General features: G+C 44.3%; 1 protein-coding gene across 1 annotated transcript in view; it reads left to right on the top strand.

Annotated features, from left to right (window-relative positions):
• Positions 1-1,105: 1,105 nt before the first annotated feature.
• Positions 1,106-27,695, top strand: part of fam171b (family with sequence similarity 171 member B) — a 77,645-nt gene continuing 51,055 nt past the window's right edge. Inside the window, exon 1 of the mRNA XM_072579050.1 lies at positions 1,106-1,454. Coding sequence (XP_072435151.1) covers positions 1,286-1,454 — 169 coding nt within the window. The 5' untranslated portion in view covers positions 1,106-1,285. The remainder of the gene's footprint in view (positions 1,455-27,695) is intronic.

Genomic DNA, 27,695 nt, shown 5'->3' with positions numbered 1-27,695 from the left:
TTTAGCAAAATGCAAATTAATGGAAAAAAGGTAGATACCACCCAAGGGTGAGATTCTGAAGTTGTTATTTATGTTTTGAGGGGCAAAGTAGAAACATTTATGAGAACTTGGAAGAGCCTATCGCACCAAGTTACAATAAAATTCAACCATTAATCCTCTAACTGTCCATAATATTGAACAATGGCTCATTATATTGTGGAAAGATTTGGTATGGAAAGTTGTAAGCTTATGACCTAGGCATCTGATGACACAATAATTGATATGCAAGAAACCAGAGTGGGAGGGTTCAAAGATTTGGAAAGCTGTCTAGTAGTTGATTACTGAGATTAGAAAGAATAAGGGCATGTAGTGATTTTAAAAATATGATCATTTAAAATTAACGTATCAGAGTCAATTAAAATAGGGCAGCAGAGGTTTGGATGAGCTGAAATTTACAGAGAATCAAAGATGAGAAACTAGAGAGGAAGGTTTTGGATTCGCCAAATCTGAACACTACAGGGAGGAGTGTTTCACAAAGAAATGCTGAGGCGCGGAGAAGAGATGAACTGACCTGTCAATAATGTTGAAGTGGGCAACTTGGCAACGGAATGATGTGGGTTTGGAAGATCATAGAGGACTTTGTGTGCTTGGCAAAAAGAGACAGGGAAGGAGTTCGTGGAGAACAAGTTTGTTCAATGCAGCAGTAGCTGAAATCCAAAGATGAAAAAGCTAGTGCTGGGTTGTCTGAAGGGTGTTTGGAAGCAGGTAAGGTCTCTGGCACTGAGCCTGTCACCCCCCTGTGTCTCAGTCACACACTCTGCCTGGTCAGGATTGGGTAAAAACAATGACTGCAGACGCTGGAAACCAGATTCTGGATTAGTGGTGCTGGAAGAGCACAGCAGTTCAGGCAGCATCCAAGTAGCTTCGAAATCGACATTTCGGGCAAAAGCCCTTGATTCCTGATGAAGGGCTTTTGCCCGAAACGTCCATTTCGAAGCTACTTGGATGCTGCCTGAACTGCTGTGCTCTTCCAGCACCACGAATCCTGGTCAGGATGGGGAGTTTGTTTTGGGAGAGTTGCTGCTGTAGTACTGGGCGGTGACGCTGGGGGGCGCGAGCTGGTGCCGCAGCCAGTGTGTGTGTTATCGCAGAGAGGAGTGGGATCAGGGAGCTGTGTACACCATCACCATCACCCACACACACCCACACACACACACCCCACCCACTCACCCACACACACACACACCGACACTGACACACTGATGGAGAGGAGCAGAGAGCCGCAGCTCCCGCTGCCTCCCCCGTGATGCCCGCCGGCCGTGCCCGGGAGCTGCGGCCTGCCGCCATGCCCGCGATGCTGCCTCACCTGGCGGCCGCCCTCTGCATCCTGCTTTCCGGCGGCGGCGGCGGCGGCCTGACGGCGGAGGCAGGCCCCGGGACTGTGCACGGCAGGCAGCCGCCGGCAGACAGACCAGGTAAGGACCGCCCCGCTCCCGGTCCCGGACCGCGGGGGAGGGAGAGTGAGAGAGGGAGATGATGGACCCGGTGATGGAGGAGGTTGTTGTTGGTGATGGTCCCGGTGATGGAGGAGGTTGTTGTTGGTGATGGTCCCGGTGATGGAGGAGGTTGTTGTTGGTGATGGTCCCGGTGATGGAGGAGGTTGTTGTTGGTGATGGAGGAGGTTGTTGTTGGTGATGGTCCCGGTGATGGAGGAGGTTGTTGTTGGTGATGGTCCCGGTGATGGAGGAGGTTGTTGTTGGTGATGGTCCTGGTGATGGAGGAGGTTGTTGTTGGTGATGGAGGAGGTTGTTGTTGGTGATGGACCCGGTGATGCAGGAGGTTGTTGTTGGTGATGGACCCGGTGATGGAGGAGGTTGTTGTTGGTGATGGACCCGGTGATGGAGGAGGTTGTTGTTGGTGATGGACCCGGTGATGGAGGAGGTTGTTGTTGGTGATGGTCCCGGTGATGGAGGAGGTTGTTGTTGGTGATGGACCCAGTGATGGAGGAGGTTGTTGTTGGTGATGGTCCTGGTGATGGAGGAGGTTGTTGTTGGTGATGGACCCGGTGATGGAGGAGGTTGTTGTTGGTGATGGTCCTGGTGATGGAGGAGGTTGTTGTTGGTGATGGACCCGGTGATGGAGGAGGTTGTTGTTGGTGATGGTCCTGGTGATGGAGGAGGTTGTTGTTGGTGATGGAGGAGGTTGTTGTTGGTGATGGACCCGGTGATGGAGGAGGTTGTTGTTGGTGATGGACCCGGTGATGGAGGAGGTTGTTGTTGGTGATGGTCCCGGTGATGGAGGAGGTTGTTGTTGGTGATGGACCCAGTGATGGAGGAGGTTGTTGTTGGTGATGGACCCAGTGATGGAGGAGGTTGTTGTTGGTGATGGTCCTGGTGATGGAGGAGGTTGTTGTTGGTGATGGACCCGGTGATGGAGGAGGTTGTTGTTGGTGATGGTCCTGGTGATGGAGGAGGTTGTTGTTGGTGATGGACCCGGTGATGGAGGAGGTTGTTGTTGGTGATGGTCCTGGTGATGGAGGAGGTTGTTGTTGGTGATGGAGGAGGTTGTTGTTGGTGATGGACCCGGTGATGGAGGAGGTTGTTGTTGGTGATGGACCCGGTGATGGAGGAGGTTGTTGTTGGTGATGGTCCTGGTGATGGAGAAGGTTGTTGTTGGTGATGGTCCTGGTGATGGAGGAGGTTGTTGTTGGTGATGGACCCGGTGATGGAGGAGGTTGTTGTTGGTGATGGACCCGGTGATGGAGGAGGTTGTTGTTGGTGATGGACCCGGTGATGGAGAAGGTTGTTGTTGGTGATGGACCCAGTGATGGAGGAGGTTGTTGTTGGTGATGGAGGAGGTTGTTGTTGGTGATGGTCCCGGTGATGGAGAAGGTTGTTGTTGGTGATGGTCCTGGTGATGGAGGAGGTTGTTGTTGGTGATGGACCCGGTGATGGAGAAGGTTGTTGTTGGTGATGGACCCGGTGATGGAGGAGGTTGTTGTTGGTGATGGAGGAGGTTGTTGTTGGTGATGGTCCTGGTGATGGAGGAGGTTGTTGTTGGTGATGGCCCCGGTGATGGAGGAGGTTGTTGTTGGTGATGGACCCGGTGATGGAGGAGATTGTTGTTGGTGATGGACCCGGTGATGGAGGAGATTGTTGTTGGTGATGGTCCTGGTGATGGAGAAGGTTGTTGTTGGTGATGGTCCTGGTGATGGAGGAGGTTGTTGTTGGTGATGGACCCGGTGATGGAGGAGGTTGTTGTTGGTGATGGACCCGGTGATGGAGAAGGTTGTTGTTGGTGATGGACCCGGTGATGGAGGAGGTTGTTGTTGGTGATGGAGGAGGTTGTTGTTGGTGATGGTCCCGGTGATGGAGGAGGTTGTTGTTGGTGATGGACCCGGTGATGGAGGAGGTTGTTGTTGGTGATGGACCCGGTGATGGAGGAGATTGTTGTTGGTGATGGACCCGGTGATGGAGGAGGTTGTTGTTGGTGATGGTCCCGGTGATGGGGGAGATTGTTGTTGGTGATGGACCCGGTGATGGAGGAGGTTGTTGTTGGTGATGGACCCGGTGATGGAGGAGATTGTTGTTGGTGATGGAGGAGGTTGTTGTTGGTGATGGACCCGGTGATGGAGGAGATTGTTGTTGGTGATGGACCCGGTGATGGAGGAGATTGTTGTTGGTGATGGTCCTGGTGATGGAGAAGGTTGTTGTTGGTGATGGTCCTGGTGATGGAGGAGGTTGTTGTTGGTGATGGACCCGGTGATGGAGGAGGTTGTTGTTGGTGATGGACCCGGTGATGGAGAAGGTTGTTGTTGGTGATGGACCCGGTGATGGAGGAGGTTGTTGTTGGTGATGGAGGAGGTTGTTGTTGGTGATGGTCCCGGTGATGGAGGAGGTTGTTGTTGGTGATGGACCCGGTGATGGAGGAGGTTGTTGTTGGTGATGGACCCGGTGATGGAGGAGATTGTTGTTGGTGATGGACCCGGTGATGGAGGAGGTTGTTGTTGGTGATGGTCCCGGTGATGGGGGAGATTGTTGTTGGTGATGGACCCGGTGATGGAGGAGGTTGTTGTTGGTGATGGACCCGGTGATGGAGGAGATTGTTGTTGGTGATGGAGGAGGTTGTTGTTGGTGATGGTCCCGGTGATGGAGGAGGTTGTTGTTGGTGATGGACCCGGTGATGGAGGAGGTTGTTGTTGGTGATGGACCCGGTGATGGAGGAGGTTGTTGTTGGTGATGGAGGAGGTTGTTGGTGATGGAGGAGGTTGTTGTTTTGTCGGTGACGGACCTCAGTGATGGAGGAAGTTGTCGTTAATGGTGATGGACCCGTTGATGGCGGACGATTTGTTGTTGGTGATGGAGGAGCTTGTTGTTGTTCGTGATGGACCCGATGATGGAGGAGGTTGTTGTTGTTAATGGTGATGGATCCGGTGATGGAGGAGGTTGTTGTTGTTGTTGGTGATGGACCCGGTGAAGGAGGAGGTTGCCGTTGTTGTTGGTGATGGACTGAATGATGGACGAAATTGTTGCTGGTGATTGTCCCGGTAATGGAGGAGGAGGTTGTTGTTGGTGATGAACCTGGTGATAGACGGGGTTGCTGTTGTTGATAGTGATGGATCCGGTCATAGAGGAGGGTGTTGTTGATGATGGACCTGGTGATGGAGATTGTTGTTGTTGTTGATGATGGACCCGGTGATGGAAGAGCTTGTTGTTGTTGCTGATGGACCCGGTGATGGAGGAGGTTGTTGTTGTTAATGGTGATGGATCCGGTGATGGTGGAGGCTGTTGTTGATGGTGATGGATCCGGTAATGGAGGAGGTTGTTGTTGTTCACACTGATTGCCCTGGTGATGCATGAGGTAGTTGTTGATGTTGGTGATGGAGGAAGTTGTTGTTGGTAATGGACCTGGAGATGGAGGAGATTGTTGTTGTTGGTGATGGACCCAGTGACAGAGGAGATTATCGTTATTGTTGGAGCCGGTGATGGAGGAGGTTGTTGTTGATGTTGTTGTTGATGGACCCAAGTGATGGAGGTTGTTGTTGTTGTTTTTGATGATCATGGACCCGGTGTTGGTGGAGGTGATTGTTGGTCATGGACCCGGTGATGGGGGAGGTTGTTGTTGTTGGTGATGGACCTGGTGATGGAGGTGTCGTTGCTGTTGTTGTAATGGACCTGGTGATGGTGGAAGTCATTGTTATTGATGGACACAGTATTGGAGAAGGATGTTGATGTTGGGCCCTGTGATGATGGATGACACTGGATTAACAGGCCACCCTTCTGACCTCTCATTGGATTTCTGCGACCGCCATATCTTGATATTTCTCAATTGTTGGTCAGTTTCATGTCCCGAGTGTCAAAAGGAGACAGAAACCCAACAGGGCCTCAATTTCCAAACCAGCCTTTGGTCACACTGAACCCCTTTGAGGTTGAGTATAGCTGAAAATGTGTTGCTGGAAAAGCACAGCAGGGCAGGCAGCATCCAAGGAACAGGAGAATCGACATTTCGGGCATAAGCCCTTCTTCATTCCTGAAGAAGGGCTTATGCCCGAAACGTCAATTCTCCTGTTCCTTGGATGCTGCCTGACCTGCTGCGCTTTTCCAGCAACACATTTTCAGCTCTGATCTCCAGCATCTGCAGTCCTCACTTTCTCCTTGAGGTTAAGTATACCTAACCATTCTCAGGGTTATTTTATTTTGTTTGTTCTTACTGATAAGTATTTTATAAACGAATGTTTCTTTTTAAGCATTGGAGGTTATCCAATGTGAGTGTGACTCTCTCAAATGCTAGCATTAGAATCCTGGGCCTGTTAATCGCAAAATGAGCTTGGTTTCACAATGTTGTAGTTCTGCCATTTAAACAAATGATTTCTTTTGAAAAGTGCATGGTTTTGAATTTCTGTTAATACTGAATACTAATTATTTTCCCGATTTTTAAAGGTAAGGATATTTAAACGGATAAACTGCACACACATAAGGATCAAGGTACATAATGTTGATATTAATAGTTGCAAGCCCTTGGACTGCCTTTTTGTGGGAAGTTGATGTGCTGTTGTGTGAAAATGTGAATTTGCAATTGGTGTTGGTTGTACACTTCGGATTAGGACATAGTACAGTTTTGACATCTCTTAATCGGTAGATTAGAAAATAGTTCCAAGACATGATGGAGCATCTCCATCTGATTAATATTCAAAAATGTTAATTTCAGCATTACCACTTACTGGGGCCATTTGTTTTAAGTGTCTGAGATTTTGTCAGTTTGGTATTTTGAAAGTAAAACTGGTGTGAAAAGGTTTATATTTTGCAGTTGATAGAAAATCAATCGTGATTTTGAACTACCAGGATAGTTGCAACTTTTATGAATGTGGCATATCATAAAGTAGCAGAAACATTTCTGAAGAATATTGTGCTGCAGCAGATTAATAAAGAAAAGAGAATTGAAGTTGTGATGCTTGAACACTCCCTCAGTATTCTTAACACTCACTGAACCCACAATAAGCAGATGAAGCCTGGGTTTAACATTTGATCTCACCTGAAAGTTACATGTTTTGAAGGTGTAAGGAAATATCAGACATTAATTTATATAACATTTTATTACATATCTCAAATATCCTGAAATGATTACACACAATGAATTGCTTTGAAATTTTGGTGATTGTTGTGCAAAATGACTGTTGTGCTTGGCATCATAACCACATGGGATTGTCTCACACATACCGAGGTTTCATTGAATTTGTTAATAGTTTAGCATATTTTTATGCAGCCACATTTGATGTAATGCATGTTACACTACATGTAGATTATATAATGTGCATTATAAATTGCTGAAAAGTTTTAAAATACAATTCTTTCTGTAATAATCAGGAGATTACAAGATTAACTTTAATTTAACAATGAATTATCACCAAAATCAGTGCTTTTTAAAAAAAATACTCTTTTCAGGTTTCATTGTAACAACATGTCCAGATTTGAAGAAACAATTATAGTGACATCTTCCATAATAATTACTTTGGATTATGTTAGTACTGTACAAAATCTTTGAAAGATGGACTCACACCTTTCTATACAATGATTTCTTAAACCAAAGGCTACTTAGTTCAAGCCATTAAACCAAGGACACTTTATCTGTGTGAAATTGCCAGGCAGCTGGCTGACAGTCTCTGGAGGTCGCAACCAGACTCCTGCACCTAATTCTGGTAAAAGAGAAAGTGGTAAGGAACTTGACATATAAAAATAAAATTGCAGTTTGACTTATTTCCTCATTCAATTACACTAGTCAGGATGTTAAGGTGAACAGTGAAGTATATATACAGATTGTTCAGATGTAAGTTTGCAATTTTAAGACATTAGTTTTGACTGACAGTATTTCGAGAAAAATCTGTACATACATAGGATATGAGTTCTCCCCCACACCAAGTAGTTGTCTAGAGCACATAATGATGCCTCTTTTCCTCTCCCTGTTAAAATTACAGTTTGAGATTGTGAAAAGTTGTTGAACTTAACATATCTTTTGTTGTTCCAGGGCTCTCAGTGTTTGAAAGATCAAATGAATGCTCAGAGCAGTATTCATAATAAGGCTTACCAGAAAGCTACAAAGCAAAAAATATAGAAAGATGTATTTGTCTTTAAACTAATCAGTGGCATTTTATTGTTCACTTCTCCAAAGTAGCAGCTTTGAACAAATTGGCTGAATTGTGCACTCTCTTGCAGGTATCTCTTTGGTTAAGTGGCTGTGTTCTCATATTCAGATGTGTTCTTTAATTAAACCCTAGTGTAGGACCTCAGTATGCATTCTTTTCAGGCTGACACTTCAAGGCAGCACTGAGGGATTGCTCCAATATTATAGATGCCATTTTTTGGCTGGAAAATTTAGCCAAGGCTCTTTACTTTGTTAGGCTGATGGAAAACATCCCATGATGGTTAGTGAAAAGAACAAGAGGTTCTCTCCATGTTCTAACCAAACTTTGTCACTCAACCAACACCACAAAGAAAAAAAATAAATGATCTTGATTATCGTTTTGGTGTTTTGATTTTGTTGTGCACAATGTAGCTGTCACATTTGCCAACACACAGTAATCACTGTGCTTGATTATGAAGGGATATGGAGCATCAGGAGGTGAAAGGCAGCCTATAAATATGGGCAAATTTATTAACTTTTACTTTCTTTCCTGTACTTCCAGAGTCTGAACATGTTTGCCACAGAGTGTGGGTAGTATGGACCCAGTTAACCTTGCTGATATCACTCAGACAATGTGACTTGGGGCTTGGATTGGGTAAACTAAAAAAACACATAAAGCTAAATAAAGTAACAGTATATTCAAAATAGTAACTGACTTGGGAAACATTCACAATGAGAGTCTAGATTAGTGGTGCTGGAAGAGCACAGCAGTTCAGGCAGCATCCAAGGAGCTTCGAAATCGACGTTTCGGGCAAAAGCCCTTCATCAGGAATAAAGGCAGTGAACCTGAAGCGTGGAGAGATAAGCTAGAGGAGGGTGGGGGTGGGGAGAAAGTAGCATAGAGCACAATGGGTGAGTGGGGAGGGGGATGTAGGTGATAGGTCAGGGAGGAGAGGGTGGAGTGGATAGGTGGAAAAGGAGATAGGCAGGTAGGACAAGTCCGGACAAGTCATGGGGACAGTGCTGAGCTGGAAGTTAGAACTAGGGTGAGGTGGGGGAAGGGGAAATGAGGAAACTGTTGAAGTTCACGTTGATGCCCTGGGGTTGAAGTGTTCCGAGGCGGAAGATGAGGCGTTCTTCCTCCAGGCGTCTGGTGGTGAGGGAGCGGTGGTGAAGGAGGCCCAGGACTTCCATGTCCTTGGCAGAGTGGGAGGGGGAGTTGAAATGTTGGGCCACGGGGCGGTGTGGTTGATTGGTGTGGGTGTCCCGGAGCTGTTCCCTAAAGCGCTCTGCTAGGAGGCGCCCAGTCTCCCCAATGTAGAGGAGACCGCATTGGGAGCAACGGATACAATAAATGATATTAGTGGATGTGCAAGTAAAACTTTGATAGATGTGGAAGGCTCCTTTAGGGCCTTGGATAGAGGTGAGGGAGGAGGTGTGGGCGCAGGTTTTACAGTTCCTGTGGTGGCAGGGGAAAGTGCCAGGATGGGAGGGTGGGTTGTAGGGGGGCGTGGACTTGACCAGGTAGTTACGGAGGGAACAGTCTTTGCGGAAGGCGGAAAGGGGTGGGGAGGGAAATATATCCCTGGTGGTGGGGTCTGTTTGGAGTTGGCGGAAATGTCGGCAGATGACTTGGTTTATGCGAAGGTTGGTAGGGTGGAAGGTGAGCACCAGGGGCGTTCTGTCCTTGTTACGATTGGAGGGGTGGGGTCTGAGGGCGGAGGTGCGGGATGTAGACAAATGTGTTGGAGGGCATCTTTAACCATGTGGGAAGGGAAATTGCAGTCTGGAGGCCATCTGGTGTGTTCTGAGGTGGAACTGGTCCTCCCGGGAGCAGATACGGCAGAGGAATTGGGAATACAGGATGGCATTTTTGCAAGAGGTAGGGTGGGAAGAGGTGTAATCCAGGTAGCTGTGGGAGTCGGTGGGTTTGTAAAAAATGTCAGTGTCAAGTCGGTCGTCATTAATGGAGATGGAGAGGTCCAGGAAGGGGAGGGAGGTGTCAGAGATGGGCCAGGTAAACTTAAGGTCAGGGTGGAATGTGTTGGTGAAGTTGATGAATTGCTCAACCTCCTCGCGGGAGCATGAGGTGGCGCCAATGCAGTCATCAATGTAGCGGAGGAAGAGGTGGGGAGTGGTGCCGGTGTAATTACGGAAGTTCAACTGCTCTACGTAGCCAACAAAGAGACAGGCATAGCTGGGGCCCATACGTGTGCCCATGGCTACCCCTTTGGTCTGGAGGAAGTGGGAGGATTCAAAGGAGAAATTGTTAAGGGTGAGGACCAGTTCAGCCAAACGAATGAGAGTGTTGGTGGAAGGGTACCGTTGGGGACGTCTGGAGAGGAAAACACGGAGGGCATGGAGGCCCTGGTCATGGCGGATGGAGGTGTAGAGGGATTGGATATCCATGGTGAAGATGAGGTGTTGGGGGCCGGGGAAACGCAAGTCTTGGAGGAGGTGGAAGGCGTGGGTGGTGTCTCGAACATATGTGGGGAGTTCCTGGACTAGGGGGGATAGGACAGTGTCGAGGTAGGTAGAGATGAGTTCAGTGGGGCAGGAGCATGCTGAGACAATGGGTCGGCCAGGGTGGTCAGGCTTGTGGATCTTGGGAAGGAGGTAGAACCGGGCAGTGCGGGGTTCCCGGACTATGTGGGTGGGAGATCTCCTGAGGTAATGAGGTTCTGTATGGTCTGGGAGATGATGGTTTGGTGATGGGGGGTGGGGTCATGGTCAAGGGGGCAGTCGGAAGAGGTGTCCTCGAGTTGACATTTGGCTTCAGCGGTGTAGAGGTCAGTGCGACAGACTACCACTGCGCCCCCTTTATCCGCTGGCTTGATGGTGAGGTTGGGATTGGAGCAGAGGGATTGGAGGGCTGCGTGTTGTGAGGGTGAGAGGTTGGAGTGGGGGATGGAGGTAGACAGGTTGAGGTGGTTAATGTCCCGGCGGCAGTTGGAAATGAAGAGGTCGAGGGCAGATAATAGGCCAGCGCGGGGTGTCCAGGTGGATGCAGTGTGTTGGAGGTGGGTGAAGGGGTCCTCGGAAGGTGGGCTGGAGTCCTGATTGTGAAAGTAAGCTTGGAGGCTGAGGCTGTTACCGGTAATGTTTGTAGTGGTATTAATAGCAATGGGAATTCCAAAATTTTAGCACATCAGCCAGGTTTTGATTGCATTTATGGACTTTTTTTTCAGCATTGTAGGTTCATATTTCTACTGTGTGGGAGCTTTAAAAAATGTAATATTTGAAAAAAACATGATGCGTTTGACGTGTGCCCTGAGGAGAATAAGCTGGACAGAGATTTGACTGGGAACCCAAACTCCTAGCTGTCACCAGCATGAGGGTTTTCATTTGTAGGCCCTATGTAAATGACCCATAAGGCTGATGGTCATTAATGAATAGTCCAGAGGACACCAGTCTGTCAGTCACTACCTTGAGCTAGCAATTGGGTTTATCACAAGAGGAAGATCTCGGAGGGATCTCCCAATCTGCAAGAGGGAAGGAAGATTTGAACTTTGCTTATGGGCCTTTGAGGACCATTCTTGAACCTCCATGAGAATTTGTTTTGTAAATAGAACTTGCTGTTTGGGCATCTTCTTGTCTCATATGCTCTTTGTGTTGACTTCACCTGGTGGGAAAACTAAAATGACTCCTCGCCAATTTTAAGAGTCTTCCCCTCAGTTTTCACTGGGCAGACTGAGCAGAATGTTTTGAACATATAGATTAGGAGCAGAAGAAGGCCACTTGATCCTTGAACCTGCTTCACTATTCAGTAAGATTAAAGCTGATGTGATTACTCTGCTCTCCTGTCAATCTGCTATAACATGTCACCCCTTTACTTTTCTACCTCTGTTTTAAAAATATTAAGAGACTCTCACTTCCTCAGAAGATGGTGAAAACAGTTCCAAAGATTCATGAACCTCTTTGAGGGGCGGGGAGGGAAAGCATCTCCTTATTACTTTCTGGTATTATTCATAACAGAAAAATATTTCAATTGTTTGTGGCCCACTTGGTGATTGTGGCATGGATTAGCTGCCTAATCCTCTGAAAACTGGATTGTCCTTGTCGTAAAAGTGAGATAAAGCTTTTTTAATGCACCTCCAAAGCAAGAGGGACTTAAACCTCAATCTCCTTGCCTACCGATAGGGACATTGCCAATGTGCCACTAATTTTTTTTTTATTTAGGGAGGTATCGAATGTTCTCATAATACTGAGAACTGCTGTACAATGCAAGCTGTCAGGAACATTTATTAATTACACTCTGGTCTGATATAACACAGTAGTTACGTTCTTGTGATCGTGTTTTTAAAAAAAATCACGCAATAGAAATAACAGGTCTATGGGAATATTAGGATTGGGGCGAACCACCAAAAATATCAGTAAAAATCGAAACAAAAATAGTAGGTAGCCTAACACAAATGATAGCACAGTATAAGTAAATGCTAAAATCACATTTTAAAAGAAATAATACAATTAGTTTAACACTTCAAGGGATTTCTGAGTTTGCTGAGTTACAGTACTGTATTAGGACAGTGGCTGAGGATCATCATCAGCATCATCATTATTCTCAGATGCAGTTCTGGGTACAGAGCTACGACTAAGGAAAATATTTGGTCCAGAAGTGGATGGCTGTGGTTCATTGTCCTCAGACTGTTTCTTGAGCATTGGCTTAAAAAAGGTAACGAGTTTTTGCTGCTTTATCATCTTTCTTCTTTCATGAAGAAGCTGTTCATAGGGTGCTAGATAAGACTTTATGTTATGAACTGCTATCCTGCTGCTTTCTGCATTGTAGTCATTGTCTTGTAAGAGCTACAACCACTCTCAGTTTCCCTCAGGATAGAAGGCAAAAGAGAAGTGGAAAGTTCTCATGGTACTGCATCCTGGAATTCATCATCTTCATCTCAAGCTTCAATTTCCCCTGCAGCAACAAATTGTTCTAGATCAGTCTCCACTTCTTCAAATTCAATATGTTTTGCAAGAACGACACAATGTTCTTTCATTGCTGGAAGCTTCTCTGATGGTTCAACATCTTCAAAATCATGAAGAAGATCTGGGAGAAACTTTTGCCGAACTGCATGCAAGCAGTCCTTACTGAAATCACCCCAGGCCTCCACAATGATGTCAATAGCGATCTTAATGTTAAAGCTCTTCCAAAATTCATAGAGTCATGGAATCCCTAGTTTGGAAACAGGTTATTTGGTCCAACAAGTCCACACCGACTCCCCTGAATAGTAATCCACACAGACTCTTACCTTATTACTATATATGTCCCCTGACTAATGCACCTATCCTATACATCCCTGTACACTATGGTACAATTAGCAAGGCCAATTCACCTAACCTGCTCATCTTTGGATAGTGGGAATAAACTGGAGCACTCAGAGGAAACCCACGCAGACATGGGGAGAATGTGCAAACTCCACACAGACAGTTGCCCGAGGCTGGATTCCAGCCCAGGTCCCTGGAGCTGTGAGGCAGCAGTGCTAACTATTGAACTGCCATGCTGCCCTTAAATTGAAGAACACTGTCTCCATTAGCCCCTTCAATAGCTGCAATCAGGTTCCTGAACATGTGCCTTAAATAATAAGCTTTAAAAGCTGCTGTTGAATCCTGGTCCATGGGTTGAATGAGAGAGGTTGTGTTTGAAGGTATAAATGACACTTTGATGTTTTCAGAAAGTTCACCAGTGATGGGAGGATGGCTTTGTGCATTGTCCAGAATGAGGAGAATTTTGAAATCTAATTTTTTTCTCCTGCAATAATTTCTAAATGCATCCTTGAAAACATCAACAATAAGTTAAAAAAAATTGCCCCATCATCCAACCTCTTTTGCGTGACCTGTTGTAAACACCTAGAGTGGACTTAACATAACCAGGAATGGAATTGCGTAATAGCTAATTTGGGTTTAAAAGAATCGTTCCCAATTCACTAATTCAGTTACAGCTAACTTGCGTATTCACAATATTCCAATATTGTAGGAGAATGACCTGTACATTGTTCACATTATAAATGAATGCGCTATTTAATAATTCACATAATATCAGTTAATGTTGACACTGCAGTTGACAATCTGGTGGTTTTCTCATTTTATTTATTGTAAAAATATATATTTCTCCCCCTACCCACAACTCACATGAGATTTGCTTGTGTCATTGTAAAGCTGTCAAAAAGAGGAGTCATTGGAAACCAACATTACTTAAGTACCTCATTAAATCATCTGGCACTGAGATCATATTTCAGTGGCACATTTCCACTGCAGATCAGATGGGTCCCAGATTGATTGAAGCCTGACTGAATTTAAGTTATCAATGTCTTGTTTCTATTTGAACTTCGTATTATGTACAATCTGATAAGACTTAAACTCCCAAAATGCAAATTAATTATTGATTTGAGACATTATGGTTAATAATGATTATGCTGTTAAAGAATCTTCTTTGTCCCTATTCACATTTTTAATGCTATATTTCCTCTGATTTATGTAGTATGGAAAAACAGTGTAAGCAATGAACAGACATTTCCATTCTACCCTCTGTATGTCCCCCATCTTAAGTGGGGCAGCCAGAAGAATCACAGTTGAAAATTGTAATATTTTGACATTTGATTATTCTAAGAATGTTCTGCATCTTAAGCATGAACTGCAGCTTAAGCATTGATGTGAAAATTTTGTGTGAATTCCCCAGTGGAAGTTCTGTCACCCTATTGGGTTTGACAGCATCTACATTATAACGCTTTTGAAACATTTTAAAGTGCTCAGTTTTGAAATGTAATCGCATCGTATTTCACTGTTTTGATGACATGGGCATTTCTGACTCAACTGTTCAACTAATGCAGAATTACTACAAAAAGGGGCCTCTGATCATGTCATTATGTGTCCGAGAGCAGAGCTTTCTTCTGGCTGGTTTGGGAGGGGCTCAGTTATTGATCCTACTGAAAGAGCAAAGTGATTGATTGCATCATGTTGCATTTTACTTCTGTTCCTCAGAACCTGTCTGATTTCAGTAATTAGTGATATCTCTGTGTGGTGAAATCTGTAGTGGCAGAAAAGCAAGCTTTCGAGTTGCCTTGTGATGAATAACATTCATGCTGCAAGAATAAATTGCCAGAAACATGAAAGCAATGTGGAAAAGGGCTTCCTGCTGACAGGATGGGACTTGTTAGAAATCGTGATTGGTCCTTCAGAGAAATCATCAGGATTTATTTAAGCTGAAAGATTTCCAACTCCTCCTGTGCCATTAATCAAAGACTAGAGAGAGGATAGAGATCATAATGCTGTGAACTGCTGTTCCGTGCAAGCTGTCAGATACATCTATCTTAGATCCTATATGCAAAAGGTGGCAACTACATAATGTTGGCTATTAAATACACTGGAAATTGGTGAAAACGGCAGAAAGTGATTGGGAGCTAGAAAATATTTCTAAGGAATAATTGCCCTCAATGTCACTAGCTGACCGTTTTGAATTCTTCATATAGAGTTTGATGATTAGAAGTTCTAATTAGAATTTTTCAAATGCAACTAAGCTCTTTTCGGGTCCCATGAATCTAATTAACATTATTTTGCATTTTAAATAAACATTTCTGAGTGGGTGCATGGAACTTGTATGTCTTAGAGTCAATAATGAGTCTGCAATTAATTCAATTAACTCAAACCACGATAAACCAGGAGCATGATGTTAGGTAGGTTTCTGTACCATTTGAATGGCAAAATAAATTCGTACTCTGACTTTTCCACTGTTAATAAAGGCTTTTACATGGTTACAAAATCATTGCTGGTTTACTTTTTGCCATTTGTTTTATTCCTTCATAGCATGTGAGTGTCTCTGGCTAGGCCAGCATTTATTCCACATCCCTAATTGGCCAGAGGGCAGTTAAGAGTTAACCACATTGCTGTGGTTCAAGTGTCACATGTGGGCTGGACCAGGTGAGGATGGCAGTTTCCTTCCCTCAAGGACATCAGTGAACCAGAAGGAGTTTTCCACAAATTGATAATGGGTTTCACGGTCATCGTTGGACTCTAAACTCCAGATTTTTATTGAATTCAAATTCTACCATCTGCAATGGTGCGATTTGAACCTGGGTCTCCAAAACATTACCAGGCTCTCTGCGTTAACAGTCTAGTGGTAATGCTGCTCAGTAATGACCTCCACCTTCCTGTCCTCTCTGGAATTAATGCTCAGACCTTCTGCCTTGTTACCAGTTGAGACCCTTGAGTGATCAATTAATGGACAGTTATGGGCCTTATCCAGTTTTGGCTGCAATTAATTTGGCTCGAAGTGTGATAATAAAGAATTGGTCAACCCGGGCATCTTAATTTTAACATATAGCTTCAGTTGAATGTTAGGAAGGCAAGTAAAATGTTAGCACTCATTTCAAGAAGGCTTGAATACAAGAGCAGAGATATATTGTTGAGGCTGTATGAGGGCTGTATGAGAGCAGTTTTGGGCCTTGTATTTAAGGAAGGATGTGTTGGTGTTCGAGGGGGTTTGAAAGAGGAGGTTTTCAAGATGATTCTGGAGATGAAGGGCTTGTCATATGAGGAGAGGTTGAGGACTCTGGGTCTGTGCTTGATCGACTTTAAAAAAATGCAGGGGATCTCATTGAAACTTACAGAATAGAGTAGACATGGAAAAGAAGATTCCACTAGTATGAAAACCAGGACCCAAGGGCACAGGCTCAGAGTAAAGAGACAATTCTTTAGAAATGAGATGAGCAATTTCTTCATTACTGCTGAAGACTGTAGAGGTCAGTCATTGAATGCATTTAAGACAGAGATAGGTTCTTGATTAGTAAGGGGATCGAAGGTTAAGGGGAGAAGGCAGGAGATTGAAGTTAAGAAACATCTCAGTTATGATCGAATGGTGGAGCAGAATCATTGGGCTGAATGGTCTAATGCTGTTCCTACAGCTTATGGTCTTACAATTTTATCATCAAATCCTGTAGCATCTTGTGTTTTTTTTTCAGTGAAAGACCACTTTGTTAAAACCAAAACAAAAAAAAAATTGGATCTGTCAAGTTAGATTTAGCCTTGGATCTGACATGCCCGGTAATAACATCAGCTGAGATCATGTAGGAACCAAAAATGTCAGGCAAAGATGAGAGAATAAAGAGTATTGTCTGGAAGGTAAGGCAGAAGTGATTAGGTGACAAAGCAGATGTTGCAAGGCAACATTGTTGGACAAATAAAGAAACAAAAGGTGGGTTTATAGAAGATGGAATTGGAATCATGTTATTGTTTTGAATCAGATGAGGGATTTTCAACTCAATTTGGCATTATGTACTGATGAGTAAATTTGAGTAAATTGCCAGAGTGTAGAGCAATTTAAAACTTGTGTGTTGAAGAGTTGCTGAGAATCAAACAGGTTGACTTCTGTTTTGTTAGTGCTAGATTGAAAAAACAATTGTACTTTATCGATAGCTTGATGTAAAACAGACAGACGAGCAGGAACTGAGAAGTTGATTGATGTGTCTGTGGCTGTTAAACCATGCACATGGATGGTATGAGGAGACTCATAGACACAATGCAAGACGGATGAAGATCGTTCCTCCAAGGTAATAATAATCATTGCCATAAAAATTGAAGTTAGATTTTAGCAAGCACCTAGAAATGTCACAGTTGTCTTTCCCAGATATTTGAATTAGGTAAAAGAGCAAATTTAGAAATAGTTGACTATCATATGAGCCCGCAGATAGGTTATAGTTTTGGGCTTTGTTATGTGTTTATATACTTATGTTAGACATCACCACGGGGTAGCACGGTGGCTCAGTTGTTAGCACTGCTGCCTCACAGTGCGAGGGACCTGGGTTCAATTCCAGCCTCGAGTGACTGTGCAGAGTTTGTTCATTCTTCACGTGTCTGCTTGGGATTCCTCCCACAATCCAAAGATGTGCAGGTTAGGTAAATTAGCCATGCTAAATTTCCCATGGTGTTCAGGGTTGTGGAAGTTAGGTGCATTATTTAGAGAGAAATGTAGAGTAATGAGGGAATGGGTCTGGGTGGATTGCTCTTTGGAGGGTTGGTGTGGACTTGGTAGGCTGAAGGGCCTGTTTCCACACTGTAGGGATTCAAATTCTAATGTTTGTTTCTTTTTGTTATTTGCCTCTCATGTGTAATGTCTGCAGTCGAATGACATATTGGTAATATATCCACTAAAGATTATGTCTTTTTAATTGGAATAAATATTTAAACCTAAAAAGAAGACAAACAGATAGTAAGCATTTGATAAAAGGGGAGTGGGGTCAATTAGAGATTTAAAAAAAAGAGATTTCTGCATGGAGTCAGAGAGCACAGCTGAGTTATTTTGCATCTGACTTCATCAAGGAGAAAACCATCACCACATTCTAAGTGAAAGTGGAGGCATCCCACCCAGATCCAACCCCTTACCCTATCATCCTGCATTTCCCATAGCTAATTGGCTATAGCACATCCCTGGACACTATGGAAAATTTAGCATGGCCAAACCACTTAACCTGTACAGCTTTGGACTGTGGGAGGAGACAAAGCACCCAGAGGAAACCCACGCAAACACGAGGATAATTTGCAAACTTTACACAGACAGTCGTCCAAGGGTAGAATCAAACTCGGGTCCCTGGTGTTGTGGGGCAGCAGTACTAGCCACTTTATCACCCTAATATAGTGTTCACTGAGTTATAAGAAACTGAGTTGTGGTGAATAATTGTTTTTCAGACAGCAAAAGGTACAAAGTGAGGTTCCCCTGGGTTGGTTTTGGGAACTCTGCCTTTCTAGACTTGGATGTACAGAGCATATTTGCAAAATTTACCCAGATAACACAGAACTTTGAAGTTATGAACTGTGAGGAGGAACTGAGGGATTTTAAGAGGATGTAAGCAGGCTGGTCAAATGGAAGAACATGGTAAGTGAGATTTGATACAAATAATATTTTTGACTGATGTGAAACGTTTTGGTAGAAAAAATGAGAGAGACAATAGTAGATAAAAGATCATTTTAAAGAGGTGCAGGAGCAGTTGGGGCGATGGTGTATGTGCAAAAGATGTAGACGGGTTTCAGGACAGATATGAATAAGAAAAGTAATACAAAGTAAAGTAAGTAATGGGGATTCTTTATCATTGGTAAGACCTCATTCAGTGTATTGTGTCTAGTTCTGGTGCTTTTTAGGAAAGACATGAAGGTATTCGCAAGGGTGTAGAGAATATTTATTAAAATGGTTCTAGAGATTAGGAGCTTCAGTTATGTAAATAGACTGCTGTAACTTGGGTTGTCCTCCTTGGAGAGGAGATTTGACAGAAGTATTCAAAATCAGGAGGTCTGAACAGAGTAGATGGAGAAACCATTTGAATGGTGAAATACTGAGAACCACAGCTTTCAACTTAATATCAAATGTACCAAAGAATTACAACATCTAAAAGGCATCTGGATAGATATATGAATAGCAAGGGTTTAAAGGGAAACGGGCCAAGTGCTGGCAAATGGGACTAGGTCTATGACTCTATAAATTGTGAAGAAGAACTAATAGCAATAAAGATTTAGAATGCATTGTCTTAGATAATTCAATTAATTCGTGACTTTCAGAAGGGAATAAATAATGATCTGGAGAACATATTTATATAGCAAGGGAGGTAATGCAGGAGAGCAGACCTAGTTCTAGTTGAGTTGATCTTGCAAAGCACTGGCACAGACATGACGGGCCAAATGGCCTCCTTCGGATTGTAAATATTCTATGATTATGTCATACAGTATCAAGAATGTCTTATTTCATTTTGTCTGATTAAATCTGTGAAAATACGAAGCTTTGATAGAAACTGCGGCCTAAATATAGATGTAACTGTGTATCTAGCCAGCTGTTGTGTAAGATTCATGCATGGTGTGCAGGCAGCAGAAAGGAACTGTACCTTCACCACTATAATATTTGCATCCTCACATTCTATTAAGTGTCCAAATAATCTTACATTATTGTTGTCCAGCTAAATGCTGTTTTGGATGTGAAACTGGAATGTTTCTTTCCTGGTTACAGTACTTACTAAATGCAAAACAGCATTATGTAGTACTGTTTCAAGTTTGCACTTCACTGATTCCTCATTTTTGAAAAGATTGACAGGATTGTTGTCTCTGATTCTGCAAAGTAATTAATGGAAGGGAAGAGATGAACATAGTCCATTTTACATGGTAATGTACTTATTATTTTAGATAGTTCCATCAAAGTAATTCAAAATAAATTATTGTAAATACAATCATAGAATCACAGAATTATTACAATGCAGAAGGAGGTCATTTGGCCCACCATGCCCTTATGAGGTTCTACTTCCTGGTGCCAATCGCCTGCCTTTTCCCCATTTCCCTGCAGACCATTTCTATTTAAATAATTATCCAGTGCCCTCTTTAATGTCTCATTGAACCTGCCTCCACCACATTTCCATACAGGGCGTTCCGTACCTTAACTACTCACTGTGAATTTTTTTTCTTACATCACCCTTGCTTCTAATGCACATCACTTTACATCTATGCACGCTTTTTTTTTCTTTTATGACTGGCAACACCTTCTTCTTACCCATTCAGCTACTCAGTATGGTTTGTGGCACAATTGTAGCCTGTCTGACACCAGATCAGAAGGTTGCGTGTTCAAATCACGTCAGGCTCACAGTGGTTGACAGCAGCTCAACTCCCTGGACCTTATTGAGGTGGCACAGTTGCTCAGTGGTTAGCACTGCTGTCTCACAGCACCAGGGACGTGGGTTCAGTTCCAGCCTCAGATGACCGTATGGAGTTTACACATTCTCCCCATGTTTGTGTGGGTTTCCTCCAGGTGTTCTGGTTTCCTCCCACAGTCCAAAGATGTGCAGGTTAGGTGGATTGACCATGCTAAATTGCCCATAGTGTCCAGTAATATGCAGGCTAGGCGGGTTAGCCATGGTGAATGCAGGGTTACAGGCATAGCACAAGGGGGTGGGTCTTGGTGGGATGCTCTTTGGAGGGTTTGTGTGGACCTGGGCTGAATGGCCTGCTTCCACACTATAGGGATTCTGTGATTCTATTCTATTTAGCCTGTTCATGATTTTTAAGCCCTCTATCAAATCGCCTCTTAGCCTTCTTCTATCAAAGAAGAACAGTTCTAACTTCAATCAATCACCTTACCTGAAGTATTTTATTCTTGGAACCATTCTTGTGATTAAATGTGAACCAATTAGGTGATTTATGATAACAGTATGAAATGTATCTGAGAGAAAACTGTTTTTTGCTGTCTATTGATAGACTACAAATTGGTTAACACCAGTGCCTGTATCTGTGGAAACTTTTTTTAGAAGCCCCATTTAGTTTTTACATCACCTTAGATGAACATTGCATTTACCCACAATAGACTATCATACTGCAAACTATTTGTCACTTACAACTAATAGATTGTTGCATAGAATATAATTAGTGGCTTCAATTGTTACTTGAATCCTTCTTGGAGAAATGTACTTTGTCCTCTGATTAGTGGTCCCCAGGAAGTTGCGATCTGTTGTTGTGCTATGTCACCACTTTTCCTATCAGTCTTCAGATCATTTTCAGTTAAGTTCAATCCATAAGATAAATATCCTCGAAATTTAAATCATGTAACACTATTAAATGTTAGTTCATGTTCCCATCCGAGCTTTTTTTTACTGGTTTTTCAATCAGTGTCAATTACCTAAACTCCCCAATGAGCAAAATAAATGTTTTGGTTTATTACTTTGATGTTTCATGCTTTTTTTTACTGAAGAATATGAACCAGTGAAAACAAAGTAACAAATGTTTTGACCATTTTATGTAAAGCTCAAAAGTAAACATTGCACTTGAAAGAAATCATAAGTTGAAGGGTTATTAACCAGAAAATAGTTGACAGCAAAACAGTCTGGAATATTTTGACTCCTAATTCTAAGTTTCACTTGCCATTTGTCCTCATCATACTCTGTGGCTGCATCAGGTATATTCATAGATTTGGGATTTTCTAGTCCATTGCTAATAACTGGCTAACCTTGCATTGGTTTGTGCTTCTAGTGTATATGTGGCAAGTTCTCACTGAAAATTAAGGATGCATTTCTGGAAAGTGCAACTATAAGCTTAAGGGAATCAGACATTTTCTTTACAACTAATGTAAAAGCTAGAATAAAAATTACATTGTATAAGATAGATTGTTGAATGATGTGACATTGTAAAATAAATTTAAATGCATACCCTCTGGAAGAGGCTGCGAGTTGGAAGATAAGCAGCAGTTGGGAGGTTCCATGATGGGAGGTCAGGGATTGAGAAAGCCTCCTCCAAAGTAGTGTTAATTGGATTGTGTGGAACCAGAGGTTGGGCGGGTGAGTGGCCTGCACACCTTAAGGAGATAGGATTGAAGTTTTAAATGTGATGTAAACCTTGATGACATTCTACTTTTGAATATTTGCTGTTGTTGAGTTTCCCAAGTTCTAAGAAACTTGGCAGCTTCCTCGAGGTGAGGATTTTGAGGGCTTGAGGAGGTAAGTGCTTTCACCGTAAGTGCCAGTCAGGGCTGGGCTTCTTGTCAGGAATCTGATCACTGATGCCAGAGACCCATTATAGTGTTAAAATATTAGAACATATGGATGAATCCAAAGTTGTGGATTTTTTCGATTTTCTGCTCATCCTGCTTCCCGAGGTCAGTTGAGTAAAACCTCTGCCGTCTAGGCCCATCAGTCTCAAAATAAGAGAACACCCTTCCCCAGGATGTGTGTCGTGCAGAATGTTCCAACCCTGAAATATTAGACGGCAGCTGACCTGCCACACGTCAACATTAGCAGCACGCTGTAGGAAGAAAATAGTGGATGTATCAAAAGTTGCTGAAAACAATGCAGAGACCAAATTATACAGAAATGAATGAGTAGGTGCTCCTAAAATGTTCTGCACTTCCTTGCCACCTTCAGTGATTTGTGCTCATATGGTCCTAAGTCCTTCTATAAACTGTGGGCAGCATAGGGGCTGAAGTTGCACTGTCAGTACTAGAAGAGATCATTTAGTTGAAATTTAACTTTTGAGATCAACTTTTTGAAGTTAATTGGTTCATTTGATCTCCCTGGAAGAGTATAAAAAGGAACTGACCTGTGTCTGCCCTTCTTGGGAGGAGATGGTGGAGCCTTTGACCTTGATCTTTGAGTTGTCATTATCTACAGGTTTAGTACCAGAGGACTGGAGGATTGTAAATGTTGTGCCCTTATTCAAGAAGGGCAGTAGTGATGACCCAGGTAATTATAAACCAGTGAGCCTTACGTCTGTTGTAGGAAACGTTTTGGAAATGATTATAAGAGATAGGATTTATAAGACCATAAGACATAGGAGTGGAACTAAGGCCATTCGGCCCATCGAGTCCACTCCGCCATTCAATCATGGCTGATGGCCATTTCAGCTCCATTTACCCGCATTCTCCCCGTAGCCCTTAATTCCTTGTGACATCAAGAATTTATCAATCTTCAAGAATTTATCAATCTATAATCATCTAGCAAGCAACAATTTGATTTTAGATAGTCAACATGGTTTTGTCAAAACATAGAACAATACAGCACAGAACAGGCCCTTCGGCCCACGATGTTGTGCCGAACTTCTATCCTAGATTAAGCACCCATCCATGTACCTATCCAAATGCCGCTTAAAGGTCGCCAATGATTCTGACTCTGCCACTCCCACGGGCAGCGCATTCCATGCCCCCACCACTCTCTGGGTAAAGAACCCACCCCTGACACCTCCCCTATACCTTCCACCCTTCACCTTAAATTTATGTCCCCTTGTAACACTCTGTTGTACCCGGGGAAAAAGTTTATGACTGACTACTCTATCTATTCCCCTGATCATCTTATAAACCTCTATCAAGTCACCCCTCATCCTTCGCCGTTCCAACGAGAAAAGGCCGAGAACTCTCAACCTATCATCGTATGACCTATTCTCCATTCCAGGCAACATCCTGGTAAATCTTCTCTGCACCCTCTCCAAAGCTTCCACATCTTTCCTAAAGTGAGGCGACCAGAACTGCACATAGTCCTCCAAATGTGGCCTAACCAAAGTCCTGTACAGCTACAACATCACTTCACGACTCTTGAATTCAATCCCTCTGCTAATGAACGATAATACACCATAGGCCTTCTTACAAACTCTATCCACCTGAGTGGCAACCTTCAAAGATCTATGTACATAGACCCCAAGATCCTTCTGTTCCTCTACCTGACTAAGAACCCTACCATGAACCCTGTATTCCGCATTTTTATTTGTTCTTCCAAAATGGACAACCTCACACTTGGCAGGGTTGAACTCCATCTGCAACTCCTCAGCCCAGCTCTGCATCATATCTAAGTCCCTTTGCAAACGACAAATGCCCTCCTCACTGTCCACAACTCCACCTATCTTCGTATCATCTGCAAATTTACTGACTCACCCTTCGACTCCCTCATCCAAGTCATTAATAAAAATTACAAACAGCAGAGGACCCAGAACTGATCCCTGCGGAACTCCACTTGTAACTGGGCTCCAGGCTGAATATTTACCATCTACCACCACCCACTGACTTCGACCACTTAGCCAGTTTTCTATCCAATTGGCCAAATTTCCCTCTATCCCATGCCTCCTGACTTTCCGCATAAGCCTACCATGGGGAACCTTATCAAATGCCTTACTAAAATCCATGTACACTACATCCACTGCTCTACCCTCATCCACATGCTTGGTCACCTCCTCGAAGAATTCAATAAGACTTGTAAGGCAAGACCTACCCTTCACTGGCTGTCCCACCGTGCTGGCTGTCCCTAATCAAGCAGTGTCTTTCCAGATACTCATAAATCCTATCCCTCAGTACCCTTTCCATTACTTTGCCTACCACAGAAGTAAGACTAACTGGCCTGTAATTCCCGGGGTTATCCCTATTCCCTTTTTTGAACAGAGGCACAACATTCGCTACTCTCCAGTCCCCTGGTACCACCCCCGTTGACAGTGAAGACGAGAAGATCATTGCCAACAGTACTGCAATTTCCTCTCTTGCTTCCCACATAATCCTAGGATATATCCCGTCAGGCCCGGGGGACTTGTCTATCCTCAAGTTGTTCAAAATGTCCAACACATCTTCCTTCCTAATAAGTATCTCTTCTAGCTTACCAGTCCGTTTCACACACTCCTCTTCAACAATACAGTCCCTCTCGTTCGTAAGTACTGAAGAGAAGTACTTGTTCAAGACCTCTCCCATCTCTTCCGACTCAATACACAGTCTCCCACTACTGTCCTTGATCGGACCTACCCTCGTTCTCGTCATTCTCAGGTTTCTCACATATGCATAAAATGCCTTGGGGTTATCCTTGATCCTGTCCGCCAAGGATTTTTCATGCCCTCTCTTAGCTCTCCTAATCCCTTTCTTCAGGTCCCTTCTGGCTATCCGGTATCCCTCCACTGCTCTGTCTGAACCCTGTTTCCTCAACCTTATGTAAGCCTTCTTCTTCCTCTTTACTAGACATTCAACCTCCCTCGTCAACCAAGGCTCCCTCACACGACCATTTCTTTACTGCCTGATAGGTACATACATATCAAGGACACGTCGTATCTGCTCCTTGAAAAAGTTCCACATTTCCACCACATCCTTCCCTGACAGCCTATGCTCCCAACTTATGCTCCTCAAATCCTATCTTACAGCATCGTAATTTCCCTTCCCCCAATTGTAAAATCTACCTTGTTGTGCGCACCTATCTCTCTCCATAACCAAGGTGAAAGTCACAGAATTGTGGTCACCATCACCAAAATGTTCACCCACTAACAAGCCCTTCACTTGTCCCGGTTCATTACCGAGTACCAAATCCAATATGGCCTCCCCTCTGGTTGGACACATACTGAGTTAGAAAAGCAAAGGCTTTGAAAGATGCAGGTTTTGAAAGATGACCAAGCATGTGGATGAGGGTAGGGCAATTGACGTGGTGTACATGGAGGTAAAAACAATGACTACAGACGCTGGAAACCAGATTCTAGATTAGTGGTGCTGGAAGAGCACAACAGTTCAGGCAGCATCCAAGGAGCTTCGAAATCGACGTTTCGGGCAAAAGCCCTTCAACAGGAATAAAGGCAGTGAGCCTGAAGCGTGGAGAGATAAGCTAGAGGAGGGTAGGGGTGGGGAGAAAGTAGCATAGAGTACAATTGGTGAGTGGGGGAGGGGATGAAGGTGATAGGTCAGGGAGGAGAGGGTGGAGAGGATAGATGGAAAAGGAGATAGGCAGGTAGGACAAGTCCGGACAAGTCATGGGGACAGTGCTGAGCTGGAAGTTTGGAACTAGGGTGAGGTGGGGGAAGGGGAAATGAGGAAACTGTTGAAGTTCACGTTGATGCCCTGGGGTTGAAGTGTTCCTAGGCGGAAGATGAGGCCTTCTTCCTCCAGGCAGCAGTGAAGGAGGCCCAGGACCTCCATGTCCTTGGCAGAGTGGGAGGGGGAGTTGAAATGTTGGGCCACGGGGCTGTGTGGTTGATTGGTGCGGGTGTCCCGGAGCTGTTCCCTAAAGCACTCTGCTAGGAGGTGCCCAGTCTCCCCAATGTAGAGGAGACCGCATCGGGAGCAACGGATACAATAAATGATATTAGTGGATGTGCAAGTAAAACTTTGATGGATGTGGAAGGCTCCTTTAGGGCCTTGGATAGAGGTGAGGGAGGAGGTGTGGGCGCAGGTTTTACAGTTCCTGCGGTGGCAGGGGAAAATGCCAGGATGGGAGGGTGGGTTGTTTGGGGGTGTGGACCTGACCAGGTAGTCATGGAGGGAACAGTCTTTGCGGAAGGCGGAAAGGGGTGGGGAGGGAAATATATCCCTGGTGGTGGGGTCTATTTGGAGGTGGCGGAAATATCGGCGGATGATTTGGTTTATGCGAAGGTTGGTAGGTTGGAAGGTGAGCACCAGGGGCGTTTTGTCCTTGTTACGGTTGGAGGGATGGGGTCTGAGGGTGGAGGTGCGGGATGTGGACGAGATGCTTTGGAGTACATCTTTAACCACATGGGAAGGGAAATTGCAGTCTCTAAAGAAGGAGGCCATCTGGTGTGTTCTGTGGCGGAACTGGTCTTCCTGGGAGCAGATACGGTGGAGGCGGAGGAATTGGGAATACGGGATAGCATTTTTGCAAGAGGTAGGGTGGGAAGAGGTGTAATCCAGGTAGCTGTGGGAGTCGGTGGGTTTGTAAAAAATGTCAGTGTTAAGTCGGTCGTCATTAATGGAGATGGAGAGGTCCTGGAAGGGGATGGAGGTATCAGAGATGGTCCCGGTAAATTTAAGGTCAGGGTGGAATGTGTTGGTGAAGTTGATGAATTGCTCAACTTCCTCGCGGGAGCACGAGGTGGCGCCAATGCAGTCATCAATGTAGCGGAGGAAGAGCTGGGGAGTGGTGCCGGTGTAATTACGGAAGATCAACTGCTCCATGTAGCCAACAAAGAGACAGGCATAGCTGGGGCCCATACGTGTACCCATGGCTACCCCTTTGGTCTGGAGGAAGTGGGAGGATTCAAAGGAGAAATTATTAAGGGTGAGGACCAGTTTGGCCAAACGAATGAGAGTGTCGGTGGAAGGGTACTGTTGGGGACGTCTGGAGAGGAAAACACGGAGGGCTTGGAGGCCCTAGTCATGGCGGATGGAGTTTAGAGGGATCGGATATCCATGGTGAAGATGAGGCATTGGGGGCCGGGTAAACTGAAGTCTTGGAGGAGGTGGAGGGCGTGGGTGGTGTCTCAAACGTATGTGGGGAGTTCCTGGACTCGGGCGGATAGGACAGTGTCGAGGCTTTTGGAGTAAATACAGAGGCATGAGATTGAGAGTGATTTAGCAGTTTGGATTAGAAACTGGCAGCAGAGGTGGTTGATGGAAAATATTCAGCCTGGAGTCCGGTTATTAGTGGTGTGCCGCAGGGATCTGTTTTGGGACCACTGCTTGTTGTCATTTTTATAAATGACTTGGACACAGGCATAGGTGGATGGGATAGTAAGTTTGCAGATGACACTAAAGTTGATGGACTGGTGGTCAGTGTGGAAGAATGTTGCAGGTTGCAGGGGGACTTGGATATACTGCAGAATTGGGCTGTGAGGTGGCAAATGGAGTTCAATGCAGATAAATGTGAGGTGATTCACTTTGGGACGAATAAGTAGAAGGCAGAATACTG

Source organism: Chiloscyllium punctatum, chromosome 10 (assembly GCF_047496795.1).
Source record: "Chiloscyllium punctatum isolate Juve2018m chromosome 10, sChiPun1.3, whole genome shotgun sequence".
Classification (NCBI taxonomy): Eukaryota; Metazoa; Chordata; class Chondrichthyes; order Orectolobiformes; family Hemiscylliidae; genus Chiloscyllium; species Chiloscyllium punctatum.
Note: the sequence above shows the minus strand (reverse complement) of the source record. Positions and strands in the feature narration are given on the sequence as shown.